Source organism: Martes martes (assembly GCF_963455335.1).
Source record: "Martes martes genome assembly, chromosome: 11".
In the NCBI taxonomy this organism is placed as follows: domain Eukaryota; kingdom Metazoa; phylum Chordata; class Mammalia; order Carnivora; family Mustelidae; genus Martes; species Martes martes.
In genome coordinates, this window is record NC_137899.1 from 89,844,575 (window position 1) to 89,863,835 (window position 19,261).

At 51.9% G+C, this 19,261-nt stretch overlaps 1 protein-coding gene across 1 annotated transcript; it reads right to left on the bottom strand.

Moving 5' to 3' along the window:
* Window positions 1-3,186: 3,186 nt before the first annotated feature.
* LOC308352705 (aldo-keto reductase family 1 member B1) lies at window positions 3,187-18,668 on the bottom strand. Its single transcript, XM_080819029.1, has 10 exons — window positions 18,353-18,668; window positions 10,122-10,289; window positions 9,379-9,495; window positions 8,594-8,671; window positions 8,192-8,314; window positions 7,612-7,718; window positions 7,219-7,300; window positions 6,591-6,674; window positions 5,640-5,722; window positions 3,187-3,600 (listed from the first exon to the last, which is right to left on the bottom strand). The coding sequence occupies exons 1-10, from the start codon at window positions 18,416-18,418 to the stop codon at window positions 3,558-3,560; spliced, it is 951 nt and encodes a 316-aa protein (XP_080675155.1). The 5' UTR covers window positions 18,419-18,668; the 3' UTR covers window positions 3,187-3,557.
* Between the last annotated feature and the right edge of the window lie 593 nt (window positions 18,669-19,261).

The following is a 19,261-nucleotide window of genomic DNA, read 5'->3' on the forward strand; positions in this document are numbered from 1 at the left end:
AAAGGGAAGGAAAGCAGAGATTTCTGCTCCCTCTGGCCCAGCTTGAGCGTTGGGTCGAAGAGGACATGAGAAGCCATCATCTGCTTCCCCCTCTTGTAGCCAAACTCCATAGAGGGAAGGGGAGAGGGAAGGCGAGTTTCCTTTAGGATCCTGAAGACCTAGGTGTTCTTGGAACACAGCTAGAAAATGCCTTCAAGGGACAGAAAGACGAGGTGGGTCCCAGGGAGCCATGAACCCCCAAAGGTAGTCCCTGTTGCCCCCCGAGGTAGCCTTCCAGGGTTGGACCCAGCACGGACGATGCTGCTTCTGGCTGGCCACCTCCCGGGGTCCCTCCGGGGAGCACCCCGGACATTGCACAAAGCAGCTCGTTCGACAACTGTACCGATGCAAAGCAGGACAGTGTTGAGAAACTGTGCTCTGTGAAACTGGCCCTTGAGAAACTGCCCTGTTTGAAATCAAGTGTGCATTGTTCAGAGAGATTTTCAAGTGCAGGTCTTAATCGCCTATGATTCAGTTAAATTTAGTTCCGTCCTTCAGTGGATCTCATTATCTTCTTAACAATTCTACTCCTTGGCTGGAACTTCGTTTTGGTAAAAGTCTAACTACTTTGTGAATATGTTTGGAGGCCCTGGCGAAGGTCCTCAGAGATGGGACCGGCACTGTTGTTCTAGAACTCCCACAGCCTTGGCCCCCTGGAGAGTCACTTCATTGGTGACAAGTCCACCCGAGTGCTAAGGCGGGATTGGAAACCTGCCCCTCCTACCCCACCACCCCCCAGGAATGAGCAAAACTGTCGGGGGTTTTAGTTGCACGATGGGAAGGGAGAAGAGGGCTCCGCACTGGGAAGGCAGCACCCCTCTCTAGGACCCCCACCCCGAGTCTGTCTGCTCCGCAGCACCTATGCTCCTTCACACCACATTCCAGCACCAGCAAGCCGGGACACTCGCCTGCATCGGGTCACTGACGGCCCCCCACACCCCTTTTGAATCTTCAAAAGGCAGAAGGAGTTCTTTAATCAAGAAGCTTTCATTCTCCTCCCCATCCCCCCACCTCCCCCCAGCCAAGACTCCTTCTCCTTCTCAGGGACATGTTCTTAGATAGGAACCAAGTCTCTGCTACGAAGTAGGGACCAAGGCCAGAACAGGGCCTTTTTTTTAACTTGTTTGTGCTTCTTGCTGACCTTCAAATTATCTTTTTTTTTTTTTTTAAGATTTGATTTATTATTATTTTTTTTTTTTTTTTTTTTTTTTAAGGTTTTGTTTATTTATTTGACAGAGATCACAAGTAGGCAGAGAGGCAGGCGGGGGAGGGGGTAGGAGGCAAGCTCCCCACTGAGCAGAGAGCCCGATGCGGGGCTCGATCCCAGGACCCTGGGATCATGACCTGAGCCGAAGGCAGGGGCTTAACCCACTGAGCCACCCAGGCGCCCCTTGATTTATTATTTGACAGACAGAGATCACAAGCAGGCAGAGAGGCAGGCGGGGGTGGGGCGGGGGGAGAAGCAGCAGGCTCCTTGCTGAGCAGAGAACCCGATGTGGGGCTCGACCCCAGGACCCTGAGATCATGACCTGAGCGGAAGGCAAAGGCTTAACCCACTGACTTTCAAATTATCTTATTTTGATCGTGTTCTTAAAGCAGGGATCCAGCACACTGGCATCAGGTACGAACGCTTACTAGTGATCACCCAGAAGTTTTTCCAAAGCCTGTTAAAACCAGCTCTGGGGTAACTGGAGAAATAGGGTGGGTATGAGGTCAGAGATAATTTGACTCAATTTACAGGAAAACGACAGTGTGCTCTTGTTGAGAGGGTGACTGCGGAGGTCTGCAGCTTGACCCGGGGTAAGGTGGGACCTGCTGACCTCACAGGGCTGGACCGCTGTGAGGAACAGGTGCCTGGAAGAGGGGCAGCCTGTGGGTGGCAGGGAGCGGGTGGGGCTCTGAGTCCCCCATCTGGCCCAAACCCTGCCATGCAGGGGCCTGGCTCTCTCCTGCATCCCTGGGGGAGGCCCAGCAACCACTGTTGTTGCCCAATTCCCTAAAGCCCTGGGGGTACGTTTCACTGGTGGGTCACCTGCACAGCAGTGAACGTCACCTGTAGGAGCTACCGTCATCCAGTAAGAAGTCAGCAACCAAGCCATTAACTCCATGAAACCCGAAGTCAACTCTTACCTAGCTCATGCCTTTCCCAGCCTTTGTCTATTTAATTCCAGGAAAGGAAATGTAATAAAAAAATAAGCGACAGCATTCGTAAACGTTAAAAACAGATCTTTACGGGGCGCCTGGGTGGCTCAGTGGGTTAAAGCCTCTGCCTTCGGCTCAGGTCATGATCCCAGGGTCCTGGGATTGAGCCCCGCATCGGGCTCTCTGCTCAGCGGGGAGCCTGCTTCCTCCCTTCCCTCTCTCTGCCTACTTGTGATCTGTCAAATAAATAAATAAAATCTTTTAAAAAAACAAACAAACAGATCTTTACTTGCGTAATTCCTCCTTCACGGTCTTGTGAAGATACGGCGAGAAGGGGACCGCCTACAACCCAGGGAGAAGGTTCTCACCAGAACCAGACCCGGCTGGCCCCCTGATCGGACTTCCAGCCTCCAGAACTGGGAGGGACAAATGTCTGTTTGGCCCACTCAGTCTACAGCATCTGTTTCGGTGGCCAGAGCGCACCAGACGCCATTCGCTGATGCTTCCCTTCTTCCCTCTCATCTAGATCATGAGCTCCATGAAAGCGGTTCTTTAAGAGCGCTGCTTAGAAGACACAGGACTTTGGGCTTCGCACGCAGGAGGAAAAACAAAGTAACTTGTGAAGTGACAAATGGATTCCCGTCCCCTCTCAGCCCTAAAGCGGTGGCTCTCAGCCTTGGCTGCGCAGTAGGAACCCCTGGGGAGCCTGCAAACTCTCGGGGGCCTGGTGACACCCGGGGCCATCAGACGGGTCCCCAGGGATCCAGGCATCACTAGCATTGAAGGCTCCCCGGGTGACTGAAATGTGCACCCAGGTAAGACCAACCTCCCTAAAGCTAAAGGAGCAAGGTACTGGGGCGAGGGTCCCCGACCAGAGGGACGGCTGTCACGCACGCCTTTGTGTTGCTCAGCGGAGTAGCTGCTTTACAGTTACAGAGCGGATGAAGGCTGAGCGAGATGGAGGGTGGTGCACTGTCTCGATAAATCAAAATAAAACAAACAGCAACAAGTTCACAAAAGAACTTTTTATTTGAGGCAGGAAGTCTGGATGAAAGGGTTACAACAGTTCCCAGCAGCTGAAATCCAGTTGTTAGTGGCACTATTTCAACTTCGTAGATTCAACTTAGTCAAGAAAGAGTACTAAGGTCCTACTTTCCCAGCTGGACAGGAAGAAGGGCAAAGAGAACTGGAAGAAGTTTCTAATCTACTGATACTGCTCTTCAGACCCGACACCAAGCGGGCCAAGCCCTCACTGGCCTGGCCGGAGGTCACTGACCCACCAGGAAAGGCAGAGGCCACACTACACTACATACAGGGAAAGTGACCCAGGGAACACAGCGGCAGGTCACCTGGAGGGGGAAGAGGCACCAGGAGCTTCAAAACTCTGTGTTGAAGGGATAGTCCTTGTGGGAGGCACAGCTGTCAGGAGAAAAGGAGGAACATGTTAGCTTTACAAGGGAAGGGATTTCAACCATAAGAGGTGACCGAAAGCAATGGTGAGGGTCTCATTACAGGGAGAAATACAGGCCTCAGAAACGAGCCTGTGTCCAGACCGCAGGTCATGGGTCTGTGCTGGGGGCCCCGGAGCCACCCTCCAGGCTCCTCTACCATGGGCTGTCATCAGTTGGCACCTGTGTGACGGACCCCACCCTCCCTGTGCCTGAGGCAAGCGGGGCACCAAGACACGCTTCCTGCTTCCTGGTCACTCAGGCTGGCAGGACCAGAGTATCCCATAGTCTGGAACAGTAAGAGGGTGACCAGAGAGGAGTCAGGAGTGTGCATGTGACAGAGCCAGTGCTTGAGGACACAGAAGCTGCCTGGGGTCGGTGGGGGCTGAAGGGAGCCCCACAGAGCAGTGCAGAGTGGGACACGGGAGACAGAGGGGAGGAGAGAGGCCGGGTGAGTATGTATGAACATGGCCAACGGCTCGTGCTGAAACAAGTTCTGGCACTCACGATGCAAAGGCTGGCTGGGCATAGTGTGAAAGGCCCAGGGAGAACCCAGCACAGGGCCCAGAACGCTCAAAGATTTGGAGTCATTCAAAACATCCCCATAGTCTGCCCCTTTTTTGGCCTCCCATCAAGCCTGAGTAACAGGACCCTGCCCTCAGCAACAGAGGCTCACTAGAGCAATAACTGCCAAAAAGAGGCAATGGACGTGTATGTCTAGTGAGAAAGCGGCCTAGGGGAGCTGGGAATGTGGGAGCCAGCCTCTCCCTCCCTACGCCAGCCCCAACCCGTCCCCATTAAGCATCAGCAGCCCCCAGATTCATCCGACAGCTATTTCTGGAGTGGCACTGGAAAGTGGAGGGAGTATAAGGGAAAAGGGACGTCGGAAAACCACTGTGGTCTGTCAGCCCCGAGAGCTCCAATATGCTGTGTCAGCAGCGGGAAGGGCAGTGGGAAGTGAATGAATGATACTGAGACTCTCACAGGAGAACAGACATCACCTGGTGAATGATTCACTTCTCTCCCTTACCCACTTGGTTCAAAAGGGATCTTATCTTAGTGCCTAAAGGTTAAGCATTAACACAACCAGGGACATAGGAAATGGCCTGGTGTGCCAGTGCCCGTGATATGCCGTTAGTGGCCTGTGATGTCTGTGATGGCCACGTGCTCACAGGCACTGTCACACCCAAGGGCAGGAGAGAGTCTTGCCCAGGACGCAGAGCCCGTGGACAGGTGCAGGGGGGGGGGGGCCACCAGCGCTGCCAACGGCACTGAAAGAGAGCAGAGGCATGAGAGAGGAGGCTGGCACACCCGACCCCACCTCAGGGCAAGTCCAAGTCTTGCTCAGAGGACTAACTGCTGGGAAATGGGGAAGAAAGAGAGGCCATACACATAGTGAGGAAGGAAGCTCTTGGCCCCCACTGTAAAACGGAGGTTTCTTCTTAAAACGCAGAGAGAATGAGTTTTAAACTTTGGTTACTGTACTGTAGGAGAAGCGGGGGTAGGGGGTGGGGGAGAGAGACACAACAACCTTCCTTGTCACCTCCCTCAATTTCCACACTACAAATCGCAGGGAATACAAGAAGCCAGCGAATTCGCAGCTGGAAGGGAGGGGTCGAGAGGTTTCCTCAGCCTCAAGCACCACTGTCTTCCTACTGAACCCCTCTGATTATGTCAGTATGAGGTAAGAGTCCCGTGCAAATTCTCCCAGGAAGGTGGGCCAGGAGCCCCATGGATCACCTGGTTTCAGACGAACTGCTAAGATTTGAAAATTAATGCTAAAATGTGTAGTTGCTGCAGGTTAGGCCAACAGTGTCACTGGGGTGGGAGGGGAGATCTAGAACCGATCAGTTGGCATTTTCCCCTCGGCTGTGCGCAGTTCAGCTGACATGGGTTCAAGCGCTTCCCACTGTGCACCGGGAGGAACCACTGCTAACTGACGCGGACCTCATGGCCTCCGGGAGCTTCCCTCGTGCTGCGGCCTTAGCTCCCCTCCCCGCGCACACTCACCTCACCAAGGCGCACACGCGCCAGTTCCGGTTGTAGCTGAGCAAGGTGGTCATATCCACGCTGCTCAGTTCAAAGTCAAAGACCTCAAAAGAAAAAAAAAAAATCCAGTAAATTCTTCAAATAAAGGTCAAACCCAGAATACAAAGTATCCAAACAGCTCCAGGCACGCCGCTGAGGAGAGGCCGCTGAGGAGAGGCTGCCCTGAGTGGGGAGGGCGGGAAGACAAGGGTCGGAGAAACGGAAGTGCAGTTTCTTCACAGAAGGCCCACGGGCCGCCGGGATACTGCCCGGAACAAGACGGGCCCTCCCCTCCGGAGCCTCCGAGTAAAATGGGACTTTTTAGTCCATTTTGTGACTCTCAACATCACAGAAGTGCTGAGCATCACTGTGACGAGCACAGGTAGGAAGAAAATGACGGACCACAGGCGTCTCCGCCTGTTTACACTGAAGCGAAGGAAAGAGGTCACGCAACAACTCCCACACAAGGACCGATCGGTAGCACACGACCCTCAGAGGGACCAGAGAAAGTGAGAATGAAGTCCGGCTGGAGGCTGAAGGGTGCTGTCAGAGGCGGTACCTGAGATGGGCCTAAGCAGCCCCTCACAGCTACACAGAGGACAAGAAAGGTCCGTCGGGAGGGGAACCATTCCCAGGAGGACCGCAGGCTGCCGGGGAAGAACTCAGCCGTCGGGGAGGCCAGCAGCCGGTGAGCCCGGGAGGGGCGGCGCACGTGGGGACGGGGAAGGCCCTTCACGTCAGAATGTCCAGAAAGCAAGCCTGCTGGACACTTGCTGGTGACCTCTGTGGGCAAATGCACTCACTTGCTGTCTCCACCGGCTCTGCGAGGTGACAGGATGGTGAGGGTCCCACACGGGACAGTCCAGGCATGAGAGGAGAGACCCTCTGTCCTGCTCCACTGAAAAAACCCTGGCCGAGCAGCCAGGACCTTACCTGAAAGTTCTCAGCAATGCGTTCGGGTGTCACGGACTTGGGGATCACCACCAAATTCCTCTGAATGGGGAACCGGATCAGAACCTGTGAACAGAGGGGCCAAGTGTGTACGTGCACCAATAACCTAAACTATCATGTCACTCAGTCTCATCTACATCCACTCCCCAGAGTCGGAAATTCCAGAATGTCACATGTAAGGAAACGGAGGCTCAGAGAGGTCAGGGTCACCCCGAGTCATGCCACGTGCTGCTGTGTCTCCCAGGTGTCCTGGTCACAAAGCCATCCTACCACTTGGGAGAAATAGAACATTTCCCAGGCGGCTGGTACTGAGCGCTCTCCTGTGAGCAGGGAGAGGAGCTTCCCACATCCGTCAGCAAATGCGGGCCCCGGGGCGGCCTGTGGAGGTAGGAGGCCGGCATCCCTGTCCCCACGGCACCCCCGTCCCCACCACGTGGGCATCTTCTGGCATCCTAGTCTGTGCGCCGTCTACCACCCGCTCCAGGACCTCAAGCCGCACTTCCAGGGAGGGCTTGGCTGGGCTTGGTCACCTCTCCCTCCCCGCTCAAGGGGACCACTACGAATGCAGGGAGTTCGGGGAACAGTCACGGGTGCGTGGAGAGGACAGTACCTGCGCTGTGGTTTTATTGTGCTTGGCCGCGATAGCTTTGATCCTGGGATCCTCCAACAGGGAAGGGTCCTCAGGCTTGGCCCTGGAGACAGAAAGATGGCCTGTGTGAGCACCCAGCCTCACTTCCACTCAAGGACAGCCCGTGGCTCTAACTCCCATTGGCCTTTGAGGGCAGCCCACCCGTCTCCTCCTGATTTGAAGCTCAAGCACAAACTCCCAATCCTTGGGAAAAAGAACGGCCATCTTGCTACTAGAAAGGACAACCAGGAAACCCAATGAGAGGCTCCTGGGTAGGTCTGAAAAGTGGCGCCAGAAGCATTTTCCTTAATGCTAAATTTTTCTTTCTAGTCATCTCCAACCTTCACCGATGGACACGATCCAGTTGAACCTCACCAAGGCCTGTCAGGAGAGCCGAGGGGACTGTAGGCCGTCACCACAATGCCCTTGGACTGGCAGTACTGGATTAACTTCTCCTGAGTGAGGTACGGGTGGCACTCGATCTGCAGATGCAAACAGAGGGCTGGGGGTAGCATGCAGGCACGGTTGTGGGGATGTACAGGAAGCCCCCTCTCCCCAACAGAAAATGATGTATAGCCAACATCTGAGCTCCCAGATAAGCTGGAACAACAGTCCCTGTTTCCCAGCAAGTGTCTTCGATATGAATAACAATAATGTTGTTATCATGGACTGTGGCCATGGGCCCTAAGGGTTTGTTCTGGCTTTGGCCAATTTATCAACTGTGATGGGCTGCATGCTGATAATCCTGGAGAGCCTGAGTCATCACTAGCCAGGCTCACACCCTGTCTCTCCAGCAAGTGTGGCTTGCAGATGGGTCATCATCATTCTCAGTCCCAAATTGGGACCTGCCTCCTGGCTGCTCCCTGTCCCTGGGGGACACAGACTGGAAGTGACTGCCTGGTTCAGAGAGTAACTGAACAGCCTCCCCCACACACCTTCCCCTGCCCATGTTTACCTGGTTAACAGCCGGCTTGTATTTTAAGCCAGGTTTGTTTAAGATCTTCTCAACTTGGAGATGATTGAAATTGGAGACTCCAATAGCTTTCACCAGCCCTTCCTCCACCAGCTCTTCCATGGCCTGCCAACGGAAGAGGGGCTGCTTGCTTCTGACATGTGCCCCAGAGGACAGGAATGAGAAAAGCATCTCTGACTCCAATCAGCTTAACGGGTCCTGCCCTTACTAACCCGCAACGGCAAACTAGAGCTCGGAAAAAGCGCAGCTGGCTTTAAGAAGACAGGAAGTGCAAAAATGGTGACCGAACACCAAAATGCAGGGGAAGACACAGCACAGCAGGTCACTCACAGGAGAAAGAGATACCAGCCAGGAGGGAGAAGACCGAGTCAGCAACTGCCTTACCTCCCACGTGTCCACGAAATTGGTGTCGCTGGGAATCACATTGCCTTCCCCATCCAGTGGGAAATATTCCTTCCCGTGCTGTTGTTACAAGAGCACATGGTCAACAACAGCCCTTCGCAGACCTGGATCTTTAAAAGTGAAGTTCTAAAAAAAAAATGACTCTTAACTACCATAGCTAAGCTTTCAGAAGATCATCAAGGGCAAACCCACGGGCCAGTGTGAAAAGGAAACGGGCAGACAACTCCCGGAGCCCCCAGACCCTGTTCCTTTCAAATGGGTTACAGCTGACTGTCCGATGGAACCAGCACAATACAACAGGGCTAGAGGACAAAAACCACATGCCTTCAATCCGGCTGACAAAGCAGAAAATGGACCCTGTGGCCAGAAAGAACTCATAACGCGAGTGTGTTTGGTGCAGAGACTCGGGCTTCCTCGGGATGGGGCCTCTGTGCGTAACACTGGACTGTACCCACACAGGGAGGCAGAGGGTGACAGCCAAGGAGATCTTCGGGCCACGGACAGAATGTCCCATGACCCACGTGCGCGGCCACAGTTTGAAACGGTACCACCAGCAAATGACAAAGCGCAGCGCTCCTCCTACTCTGTAACGTTCAGTCGAGTCACCCACGGTTCAGATTCAGCAGGCGTGGGGGGCTGGGGACTGACAGCTCCGGGGGACAGTGCCCAGGCCAGTAAGGACTCACACAGAGCGTGTGCCCACCTGTACCCTAAAGCGGGAGAGCCTAACACAGCCCGGGCTGCACGGAGCGACAGCGGCCGCCTACCTTGAAGCCCGTCGGCCAGTGGATAAGGTAGAGGTCCAGGTAGTCCAGCTTCAGGTCGCTGAGCGTCTTCTGGCAGGCCCCCTTCACCATGCTCTTCTCGTGGAACGTGCACCACAGCTGAGGCCGGCGAGAGAGCACGTCTCAGCTGGCAGCCAGACGGCTCCAAGACACCACCCACCCCCCTCTCACTGGGATGCTGTAAACAGGGGTGAGAGTTTCCACTGCACACCGTGGACTCGAATTTTCCAAAGGAAGGCAGGATCATCAGGTCAGGGAAACCTGTCAGAGGGACCAAACTGAAGGCCTAATGAGAATGGACAGGTCGGGAAGGCCCGGGCCCTAAACATGAGCTCCCATGGCCATTTTCCTACAGGACTGGTGTCTGTGGCGTCAGCCTCACCCTCCCACCCAGGGTTCCTCTGGGCACCGGCAGCCTCCAGATGAAAGACGGCAGCCATCAGTGGAGATCCAGCCTCCAGACGGAAACCAAGTTCTGTCCTCAAAGAAAACTCCCTGGAAAGGGAGGACCAACCCACAACCTAAGCCTCGCCGACAAGGGGCTCTAACCAATGGCTCTATACGGAATGACCATCCAAGAGACAGTGGACTGGTGAGCTCTGGAACCCTCTATGGCCTGTAGTCAACTCATTTCCCAGAGGATGGTCTTGGCTCCTGCACCCACGCTGGCCTCAGACAAACAGGAGAGAGAGGCCTGTGGCCCAGGCTCCCGTGCAGGGCGGCACCTTGCTGACGATGAAGAGGTCCTCACGCTTCACCACCTGCTCCTTGAGCTTCTCCTGAATGGCCAGCCCCACCTCATTCTCGTTCTGGTACACATGAGCGCAGTCGATGTGGCGGTAGCCGAGGTCAATCGCGATCTTCACAGCCTCGGTCACTTTGCCTGGAGCGGACTGAACGGAAAAGGACCGGAAGGCACGGAGTTCAAACCAACAACGAAGTAACCCAGGAAGAAAGAAGGGCAGCGTGAGCCTCCCGCTGAAGCTCCTGCCCCTTTCCCACGGCTGCCTATGGCCAGCGGCTTCCCCAGAGCTTCCATCGGCTCGGGGGGGGGGGGGGGGACCCAGGTGAAAGGCCACACGACTTCACCTGAGCATCCTCAGACCACTTTGCCGCAGCCCACCCTAAAAACATGTGCCAGAGCTGTCTCCCTGGCTTCTCTACATCTATAGATTTACAAACCACCGTATAAAAACAAAACAAACAAAAAACACCCTATCTGAATCTTTTAGGTTCCCAAGACAATAAGGCATGCCATTTCCTTCAAATAGCTCAGAGCATTTCAGTAACTGCTGCAAATATTTACCCAATGCCCATTTGGTTTCTGAGCTGTCACTGAACGCCCATGCTTTACTCTCTCCTTTAGGGTGTAGAGTTGGACACTGGCAATCACTCGTTTTTCAGCAGTTTTGGGAGATGATCGTCAAGTCAAGAACCTTATGGATACAGACTCAAAGGCAGGTGCTTTCTTTGCAACCATGTGAGAACCTGCTCTAAGAGGCAGGGGTGGGAGACGGCCCCTCTGAGATGCCAGCAGACAGAAGGGAGTTGGGAGGAGAGGGGAAACGGGAATCAATAATGTGTGGGCAGAGCTGCAAAGAGACTGATGACCTGTGCGAGCACAAGCCACGCGACCACCTCCATGACCTGGACGGGGCAGAGCCGGGCTGTCGGGGAGAAGGCGACCCCCCCACAGCCTTCAAGCTCCGCCAGCACCCAGACTGACCGCGTGGACATTTACTCCATCTCCTCACTGATCCTACTCAGACCAGAGAGGCGAAAAATACACACATGTGCAACAGACTGTGGAATGAATACAGAGCATTCCTCCAAAGAGCTGGGGGAGAAGGGAATGAAACGGAAAACTCCCCAGGGCTATGAGCAGCTGCAGACATTGGCTGTTCGGACATCAGCTGTTGTTAACAGGCCCGGTGGGGGGTGGGGAAGGTAGGGGGGTAGTAGATTATTCCAGTGGGAACAAGTGTATGGCCAGAGCCTGTTGGCACACTGAGCTTGTTCACCCCCAAGGAGGGAGTAGGGGGCAGGTTGCTAAGCTCAGGTGTAAGAGAGGGTACATCTCCAGATGACTGACCTCCTTTTTCCCTAGAGGACCGAAGAAGCTACGAGAGCAGCCTTCCCCCCAATCCAGATTCAAGGGATGGGGCAGGGGGCGGCACACTCCCCAGGCCCAGCCTGGCCACACGTTGCATCTGTCACAGCAAATGGTGCAAAGGCAGTGGCATGACCCAAACCAGGCCCGTGAGACTCAGTCTCTGGAACTACCCAGACAAGCTCCCATTCTGCTGGGGTCATGGTGCTGGGGGAATGGAGCCAGGAGCTACTTGAAGAGAGCGGGGCTGAGAGACAGGAGGGTCGAGAGAGAGACTGCTCCTAGCGACATCATACAGCCTCGATGCTGGTACGCCCCAGGGCGTCCTGTGGGCCCATGAATCCCCACCTCAAACATACTTCTTATTCTGCCCAACGTGGAGTTGGTTATTCAGCTCCCTGGAGCCAGAAAGTGTAAACTAGCATAATCAAGGTTGCCAAAAGAGCGGCACAAAACTGAAAAAAAGTTCATGCTATGTTTTCAGAGAAGCCACGGGCAGAGATGACCAAGAGATCAGCTCAGGACACATGTGCTGGGACACCGGCCACGCTGCTTTCCAAGGGTAAAGAAAAGCACATGCAAGGACTTTTGGGCATTTTATAAACTCAATGTGCAGGAGTTGTAGCAATTTGTGACAAGACTCCTGAGAATGGGAGCTGTGTGCCAGCCTCCCCTTTTGGGGCACATTTTTTGCAGCCACGGGGAAGGCCACAAGGGGCCACGTGCTTTGCCACAGGGGGACTGATGGCCGTCCCCTGGGCTGACCCTGGAACAGACGTCCTGGTTACCAGAAGGTTTGTGCCAGGGCAGATCATGTCACCAAATGGAAAGAAACGAGTGGGGTATTTGGCCCACACAGGCTCAAACTGAAAATACGGACCCATTTTTACCAGTCTTCAGTACATTAATATACATTAATACAGTGACTCTATCACAAGTGACTCTATCACTTTCCCTCTATAGTGAGGGAAAGTAAGGCACAGAGAGGGGAGGCAATGGGCCCATAATCACACAGTCAGTCAAAGATGTCCGGACTCAAACCTCGGCAGAAGGACCTTAGAGCCATGCTCTGCCTAGAGGTCTGACCCCCCATGTGGGCCCTAAGAGGCACAAGACACTGGTCAGTGAAAGGTAAGTGTCCTGGGCTTGGAAAGATCATTCTCTGGAATGAAAATGTACCAGAGTCCGCAAATTATACTACTAATCATCTCAACCCGACCCTTCCCAGAAAGAGACTAAACAAACTTCTCTTACCACTAACGAATCAGCCAATTTAAGTTACGGTGAAAAAATCACACAATAAACTTGGCACTGCTAGTACATGATTATACCGTCTCTCCATTTCAGGTCTGCATTTATGAATGCAAACACAGGGGAGTGGTCCAAACTGAAACTTTGAAAAGAAAATAAATCATGAAGGTATATTTCCATACATTTCACAGGAAATCTGCAGAAAACCATTACAGGAAACATTCAAATTACAGATGACCCAATTGTACAAATCCTACAGACTAAATCATGTTTTGACTCGATTATGCCAATAATCTGCCCTGTGACTTGGGCAAACCCATGCATGCCCAACTCTCTTGGACCTTTGAGCTCCAGAGAGCATTGGCTCAGACAGCAACCTGACAACAGTCTGCGGTGACGGCATCAATGGACGGCAGTGAGAACTCTCGGCCCCCGGGACCCCCACCATCTCCACAAGACAGGCCTCCCTATCTCCTCTAACACTCGCAGCCAGCTAATACCAACTCAGATCATATTAGTGGCCCCCCCTCTATACACACACACTTTTAAAACCTAATCATCTTCCCCTTTACATGTAGCTCTTACCTGTTACTTTAAAATAATAACCCTCCCTCTCTTCCCTCTGCAAGGCTCAACCAGGTTATAAAATGGCGTCAATGGTAAAAAACAAAAAATATTTCAGAACTGAATCCCTTGTAGAATTAATCATGGGGATTTCTGGAAAGAGGGGACTGTGTTCTTTCTGATGTATTTTTTAAGAAATATTTTCTCTAGTTAGCAGGTATTATGTTGCAATGAAGGTGGGGGTGGGGGGATGGGACCAAAGGAAATTTTACCTTGGGGAAAAAAAATTCCTGGGCAAGATGTATGAGAACAGTGTGCCAATGATAATCCTAGATTAAGGAGTAGGAAACCATAACTTCTGATGTGAACTTAGATTCAATAAAGAAACACAGTCATCAACCTCTAAAGCCCTTAAAAGTACCATGATCACAGAAAAGCTGTCCCCACAAACATTATTTAAACTTTTCCGATTAAATCAGCTTTTCTTTAGAGAAACTTAACCCTCGTGTAAGAGAAACTCATTTTTCATTATTAAGTTTATTTACATACAAGTGGTCTTACAATATAATTTTCTATTTTTAGTGTGTGTGTTAAGTATACTTCATTTCAACCAGAAGCAAGTGTAACAGGCATTAGTGACTTCTTAAAATGTATTCCAACTTCTGATTAATTCACTTAGAATCTTTTGAAAGAGTTGGCAAACTTTTTCTGTAAGATGCCAGACAGGAAATACTTGAGGCTTTGTGGGCTCAACGGTGGGTCGCACCTGCCCCACTCTGCCGCTGCAGCCAGAGCAGTCATAAATAACGAGTACACGTGAGATGTGTTCTAATAAAACTTTATTTACAGAAATGGTCTGTGGCTTCTAGTTTACCAGCTCTTCCCATGCCAGAAGAGCATACAAAGAAATGGGGATTAGGCAAGAGGCCCAGCCTTGACGTCCTAATTCTCATTCACAAATAAAATTTCTGGTGTCTAATTCAGCATCATGGTAACAAAAAGTTAGGTATTCTGACAGTGAACATGGGTATTTTGGTGACCAAAAGCGTTTAATGCCTGTTCTAAGTTAACCAGTGGACAACACAGTCTCAATCAACTTCAGGGAAATCTGAGCAAACTGGCTTCCTCACTCTGTAGGGCACCCAATGCTCCTACTCAGCACAAAATGGGAGACTGGGGATCTGGTGATTTGTATAAACAAGGCTTAAAGTCTGCTGTACTCCTAAGGCTCCAACTGACCAAGCATGGGGGACAATCCAGAGAATAATCCATGCTACCTCTCGTGTCCAATCTACGGTCAACAGAAAGTGCGTTTTCAATGTTTGGGGCAGATAAACCAACCTCATGATCAGTCCGTCCACCTCATTTTACAGCTCCCAGCTCCGTACAAATGATAAGGAGTTGACCACTCTTTCAGTTGCGTTATCACACGAAGACAGTTAATCTGGCTACTATTTGGCATCAAAGCTCATAATCAGGCTTGGCAACAAACACACACCAACTAATAAAACCTGAATCAATCTGTGCTGAATTCTAAGACACTCCTATCTCCGCTTGGTTGAGATGGCAATGGACCGGGACTGGCCCTGCTTGGGGAAGACTTACTTAAATATGTTTGATCTTGAAGAGGGACCAGGTTGAGGCCCGCTGGGAAAGGAGGCAGGTGAACAGTAAAACCAAGTTACTGTCTCAGCTCCAGTGCCAGCACCTCTCCCCAAACCTGGGATCTTGGGGCCATTACAAGCCTGTGACAGATAACCTTTCTCAGCACATTATTTTCTACCTCGTGTGTTCTTAAAGGGGGAGCTATCACCCCTAAAGAGGCAAAAACTGGTTCAGAGGGCACAAAAAAACCCAAATAAATCTTAGCTTACACAACGGTTTGTGGCCCTCTGAAGGGCTTCAGGACATGAACAGACATACAGTCTATTTCGGATGTTAATTTTTTACACGGGGAGCAATTAGGGAAAAATGTCTCAATGGATCCTGGTGGCGCAGGGATGGAGAAAATGGGAAAGAGGTTAAGAAACGCGGGTGCACGCCACTCAGTTTGCAGCACCTGGGTGCGTTACAATGATCAAGCTACCAACAATTTTTCAGCAAGGTCAGAACATTTACTAGCAAGAGGGTATCAGAAGAAATCTCTGTTTTAACGGCTTCCTGGCAAAATGTTGGTGGGTTTACTTCCTGTCTAACGGGGAAGGCCAGCTTGCCGGGGAGAAACACTCCGTAAGCCACATGGGGTTGGAGGCAGAGATGTTCTCCCAACTGCCTGAAAGCCTCCCCTCCAAAGACAGAAGGGCAGATTTGAGGACCTCTGATGCAACAGCAGACCGGAGACCACTAGAGCCCCTCGAAGGGTCTGGATGGTACAACACAGATGCCGTGACAGGCAAGATCCAGGAGAACAAGCAACTGTACCCACTTGCAGAACCTCCCTGACTTCTCACAAAGATAAGCAAATGTTTCTTAGGTCACCCCTTCTTTTGTCTAGCATCTGACGGGGAAAGGGGGAATAGCTATGATCTATACTATCTGTTATACTTAAAAAAAAAAAGAAAAGAAAAGGATTCCCCTCTAAGCCCATACTTGTGCTACTTGTTACGCTGTTACCTCCCCATCACACCTCAACACAATTCTGTACAAACCTTATCTCCTCACCTCCGCCACCATCCAAAGTTATCTTACTCCTTTCTATTAATTCAACACCTATCTACGTATTTCTTTGGGTGCCTACTATTTACCAGGCATTGTGAGAAATGCTGGAAATACTTGTGAATGAGACGGATGCTACCCCTCGCCCTCAAAGAATGTAGTCTGCCAGAATGAATGACCTAAGTATAGATTTTATAATGTTACCTTAAATGAATACATGGCTTTTCAGGTCATTAAGTGTGCAGGTGCAGGATTTAAAACTCTATTTAGGGGGTGTCTGGGTAGCTCAGTTGGTTAAGCGTCCAACTCTTGATTTTGGCTCAGGTCGTGATTTCAGGGTACTGAGAACAGGGTTTGCACTTGGCGGGGAGCCTGCTTAAGATTCTCTCTCCCTCTCCCCCCTTACCATCCCATTTGCATGTGTGCCCTCTCAGTAAAAAAGAAAACAATAGGGGCACCTGGGTGGGTTAGTGGGTTAAGCTCTCTGCCTTTGGCTCAGGTCATGATCTTGGGGTCCTGGGATCGAACCCTGCATTGGGCTCTCTGCTCAGCAGGGAGCCTGCTTTCTCCTCTCTCTCTGCCTGCCTTTCTGCCTACTTGTGATCCCCCCACCTCTGTCAAATAAACAAATAAGTAAAATCTTTTTAAAAAAATAAAAATATAGGGATGCCTGGGTGGCTCAGTCAGTTAAGCGTCGGGTTCTTTGTTTCAGTTCAGATCACCATCTCAGGGTCTTGGGATGGAACCCTACATTGGGCTCTGAGCTCAAGAGGGAATCTGCTTGAGGATTCTCTCCCTCTTTCTCTGCCCCTGCTTGCATGCTCTCTAAATAAATAAATCTTTTAAAAAGTTAAATTATAAGAATTTTAAACCTTTTTAAGAACTTTTATTCCTTACTTACCCTAGAACAGTAATTGTCAAAATGATGAGCGAAGGTCAGGAACCAAATTTTTGAAAACACACAACAGAATAAAATACTGGAATTCATCCCACCTAGTAAAGTAGTGTTTTGTGGCTCTTTTGTTCCAGTTATATGCTTACATCTGTGCGTGCCTGCATCATTATACAAACTACAATAATTTACTATTGCCAAGAAAGTGTCTTTTCATATCCATTCCAAGATAATAACCCTCAACAGCTGAAATTTAACTCGGTATCACGGTCATAATTCAATTACACCATAGAGCCATCTCTGGACTTCTTGAAGGACACACAAATTACACACACTCTGATTACTGTGGCCAAGAAACACTTTGTGTGAAGCAATTCTATGACCCTTTTCTTATTTCCTATATTTACTTATCTTCAACTGCAGCTTTTAAGGTAGAGGTAAGCCCCACCCTCTGTTCTAGATCAAACCATTTAACGGTGCCCTCAATCCTGTCTCCGGTTTCCTTATCAGTGTGTGAATACCCAATGCCCAGGCCCACATTCAAAGTCCCTGGGAAAACCTGGGTCAGAGCTGGAGAATGTTAATATACAATGCCCCAAAACTAACTTATAAGGAGCTTTTAAAAACACCGGGTTTTGTCCCAGCGCCTATAATGCCACCCTTCTGTGCTCCCTACTTTCCAGGTCATCAGGCTAGCCTTTTTATTCCGAGCCATTTCTTGGGGACGCTGTAGAAAGATTTCAGTGGTGTTAAGGTTTCCTCAGACAGTTTTAATACTGAGGCCGGGGCACAGTTTTCTCTGGGCGGTCACCATCGGTGACCAGATTCTCTGCGAAGGTCTGCCGCGCATACGACAACCGCCCCCCAAACCCCTTCAACCCCGAGAGGCAAGCTCGGCTACAAGGGGTCATTGTCACGCGTTTGGGGACACGGAGACAGAGCCAACTCGCGGCAGCTAATTTAATTATCTGCAGTCTCCGACTTAATCTGAGTGCTTATTCCTGAGAGAGCAGAAACGGAAACCATGAAAAATAAAACTATTTAAAAGAGAGACAAAGACCCAGGTGCCACAGGTGCGGTTCAGACGCAAAACGACGGCGATCGGCGGCGCCCCACACCCCTTTCGGCCCCATCAGCGTCCGGCCCCTCCCGGTTCCCGCCTCCGGGGCCCGAGCGGCGGGGCTCAGGAAACCCCCCTCTGTGGTTTTCCAGCCGGGACCGCATTCCAACTGCGGCCTGGGGATCCCAGCCACCCAGCGTCTACAGCAGCGGTCCCCCACCCGAGCCCCCGGGACGCCAGGCCGGTGCCCGCCCCCCCCCCCGGGGACCACCCCGTCCCGCCAGGGCCCGGCCAGCCCAAGTATGGCTCCTTGGGAGGCCGGGAGTCCTCGGCGGGGGCCGCTCTGGGTCACGGCGGGTCCCCACCGCCCCAGGCCGCGCTGAGCCCGAGAAGAGCCGTGGGGCGCGCCCCCCAGGGCATTTACCTTCCAGGTGCCCAGCCCCACGACGGGCATCTTGGCGCCGGTGTTGAGCACGAGGTGGCTGGCCATGTCGACAGAGTTCCGCAGACCCCCTCCCGAAGACCATGCCGCCGGGCCCCGGCGCAGGCCTTTAAATAGCCCTAGAGGCCGGCAGAAAGGGCGGGTCCGATTGACGCGCGGCTGCGCAAAGGCGGCTCCTGATTGGCGGGCCCGCGCCGAGGCGGGGGCGCCGCAGCCCGAGGGCCCCGCGAGGATGCGCCTTCCGCTGGGTCCCGGAGGGACCGGATTTCTGCCGCGCCACTGGCTCGCCCACGCCCCATCCGCGGCGGAGGTAGAGACCTCGCCAAGCAGTGGGGGGGCACGTGGAAACCGGAATGCTTCAGCGAAAGTACCAGACATCCTATAAATAAGTAGACTAGGAAGGAGTTCGGGTTTCATTTTTATTTATTTTTTTTTTTCCAAAAGGGACCCCGAAGGATACATTTGTCTGTGATCCAGCCCCAGTCACTCTCCTGGAGAATAGGACCAATGCCCCATCCTTGATCTGGAGGAATCCCACCGACTCCAAGTACAGGTTAGCAGCGCACTTTTCTTTTAGAAAGGTGCCTATCAGACAAATGGCTTGAAGTATTGTTGCAGAACACCTACTGGAGGCTGGAGCTTACAGCCTGTATGTAGCCGCTTTAGGGCTATCTTGGCAACCCACCCTAGGTGCGAGTTTTGTCTGTACCATTGAGTGGGGTTGAACAAGCCTTCCTCCAAAAGCCAGCATCTCTTGAGGTTAGGAATCCCGGATGAGCTTGGTCCAGAACCCACGGAAGACATTCGGTCTTCAGAAAATTTTTAAGACTATCAAAGCAAGTTTCAATAATGTAACTTAGCAAAACTGTCTAGAAGCGTGAATAGGCAGAA

What these genes read in the sequence shown, in the direction of transcription:
- LOC308352705 (XM_080819029.1), bottom strand. Translation starts at nt 18,418, where the DNA reads ATGGCCAGCCACCTCGTGCTCAACACCGGCGCCAAGATGCCCGTCGTG. An exon ending in ACCTCTTCATCGTCAGCAAG is followed by an intron (nt 9,496 to 10,121) that starts GTGCCGCCCTGC and finishes CGCCGGCCTCAG; the next exon opens with CTGTGGTGCACGTTCCACGA. An exon ending in ATTTCGTGGACACGTGGGAG is followed by an intron (nt 8,315 to 8,593) that starts GTAAGGCAGTTG and finishes TTCCGTTGGCAG; the next exon opens with GCCATGGAAGAGCTGGTGGA.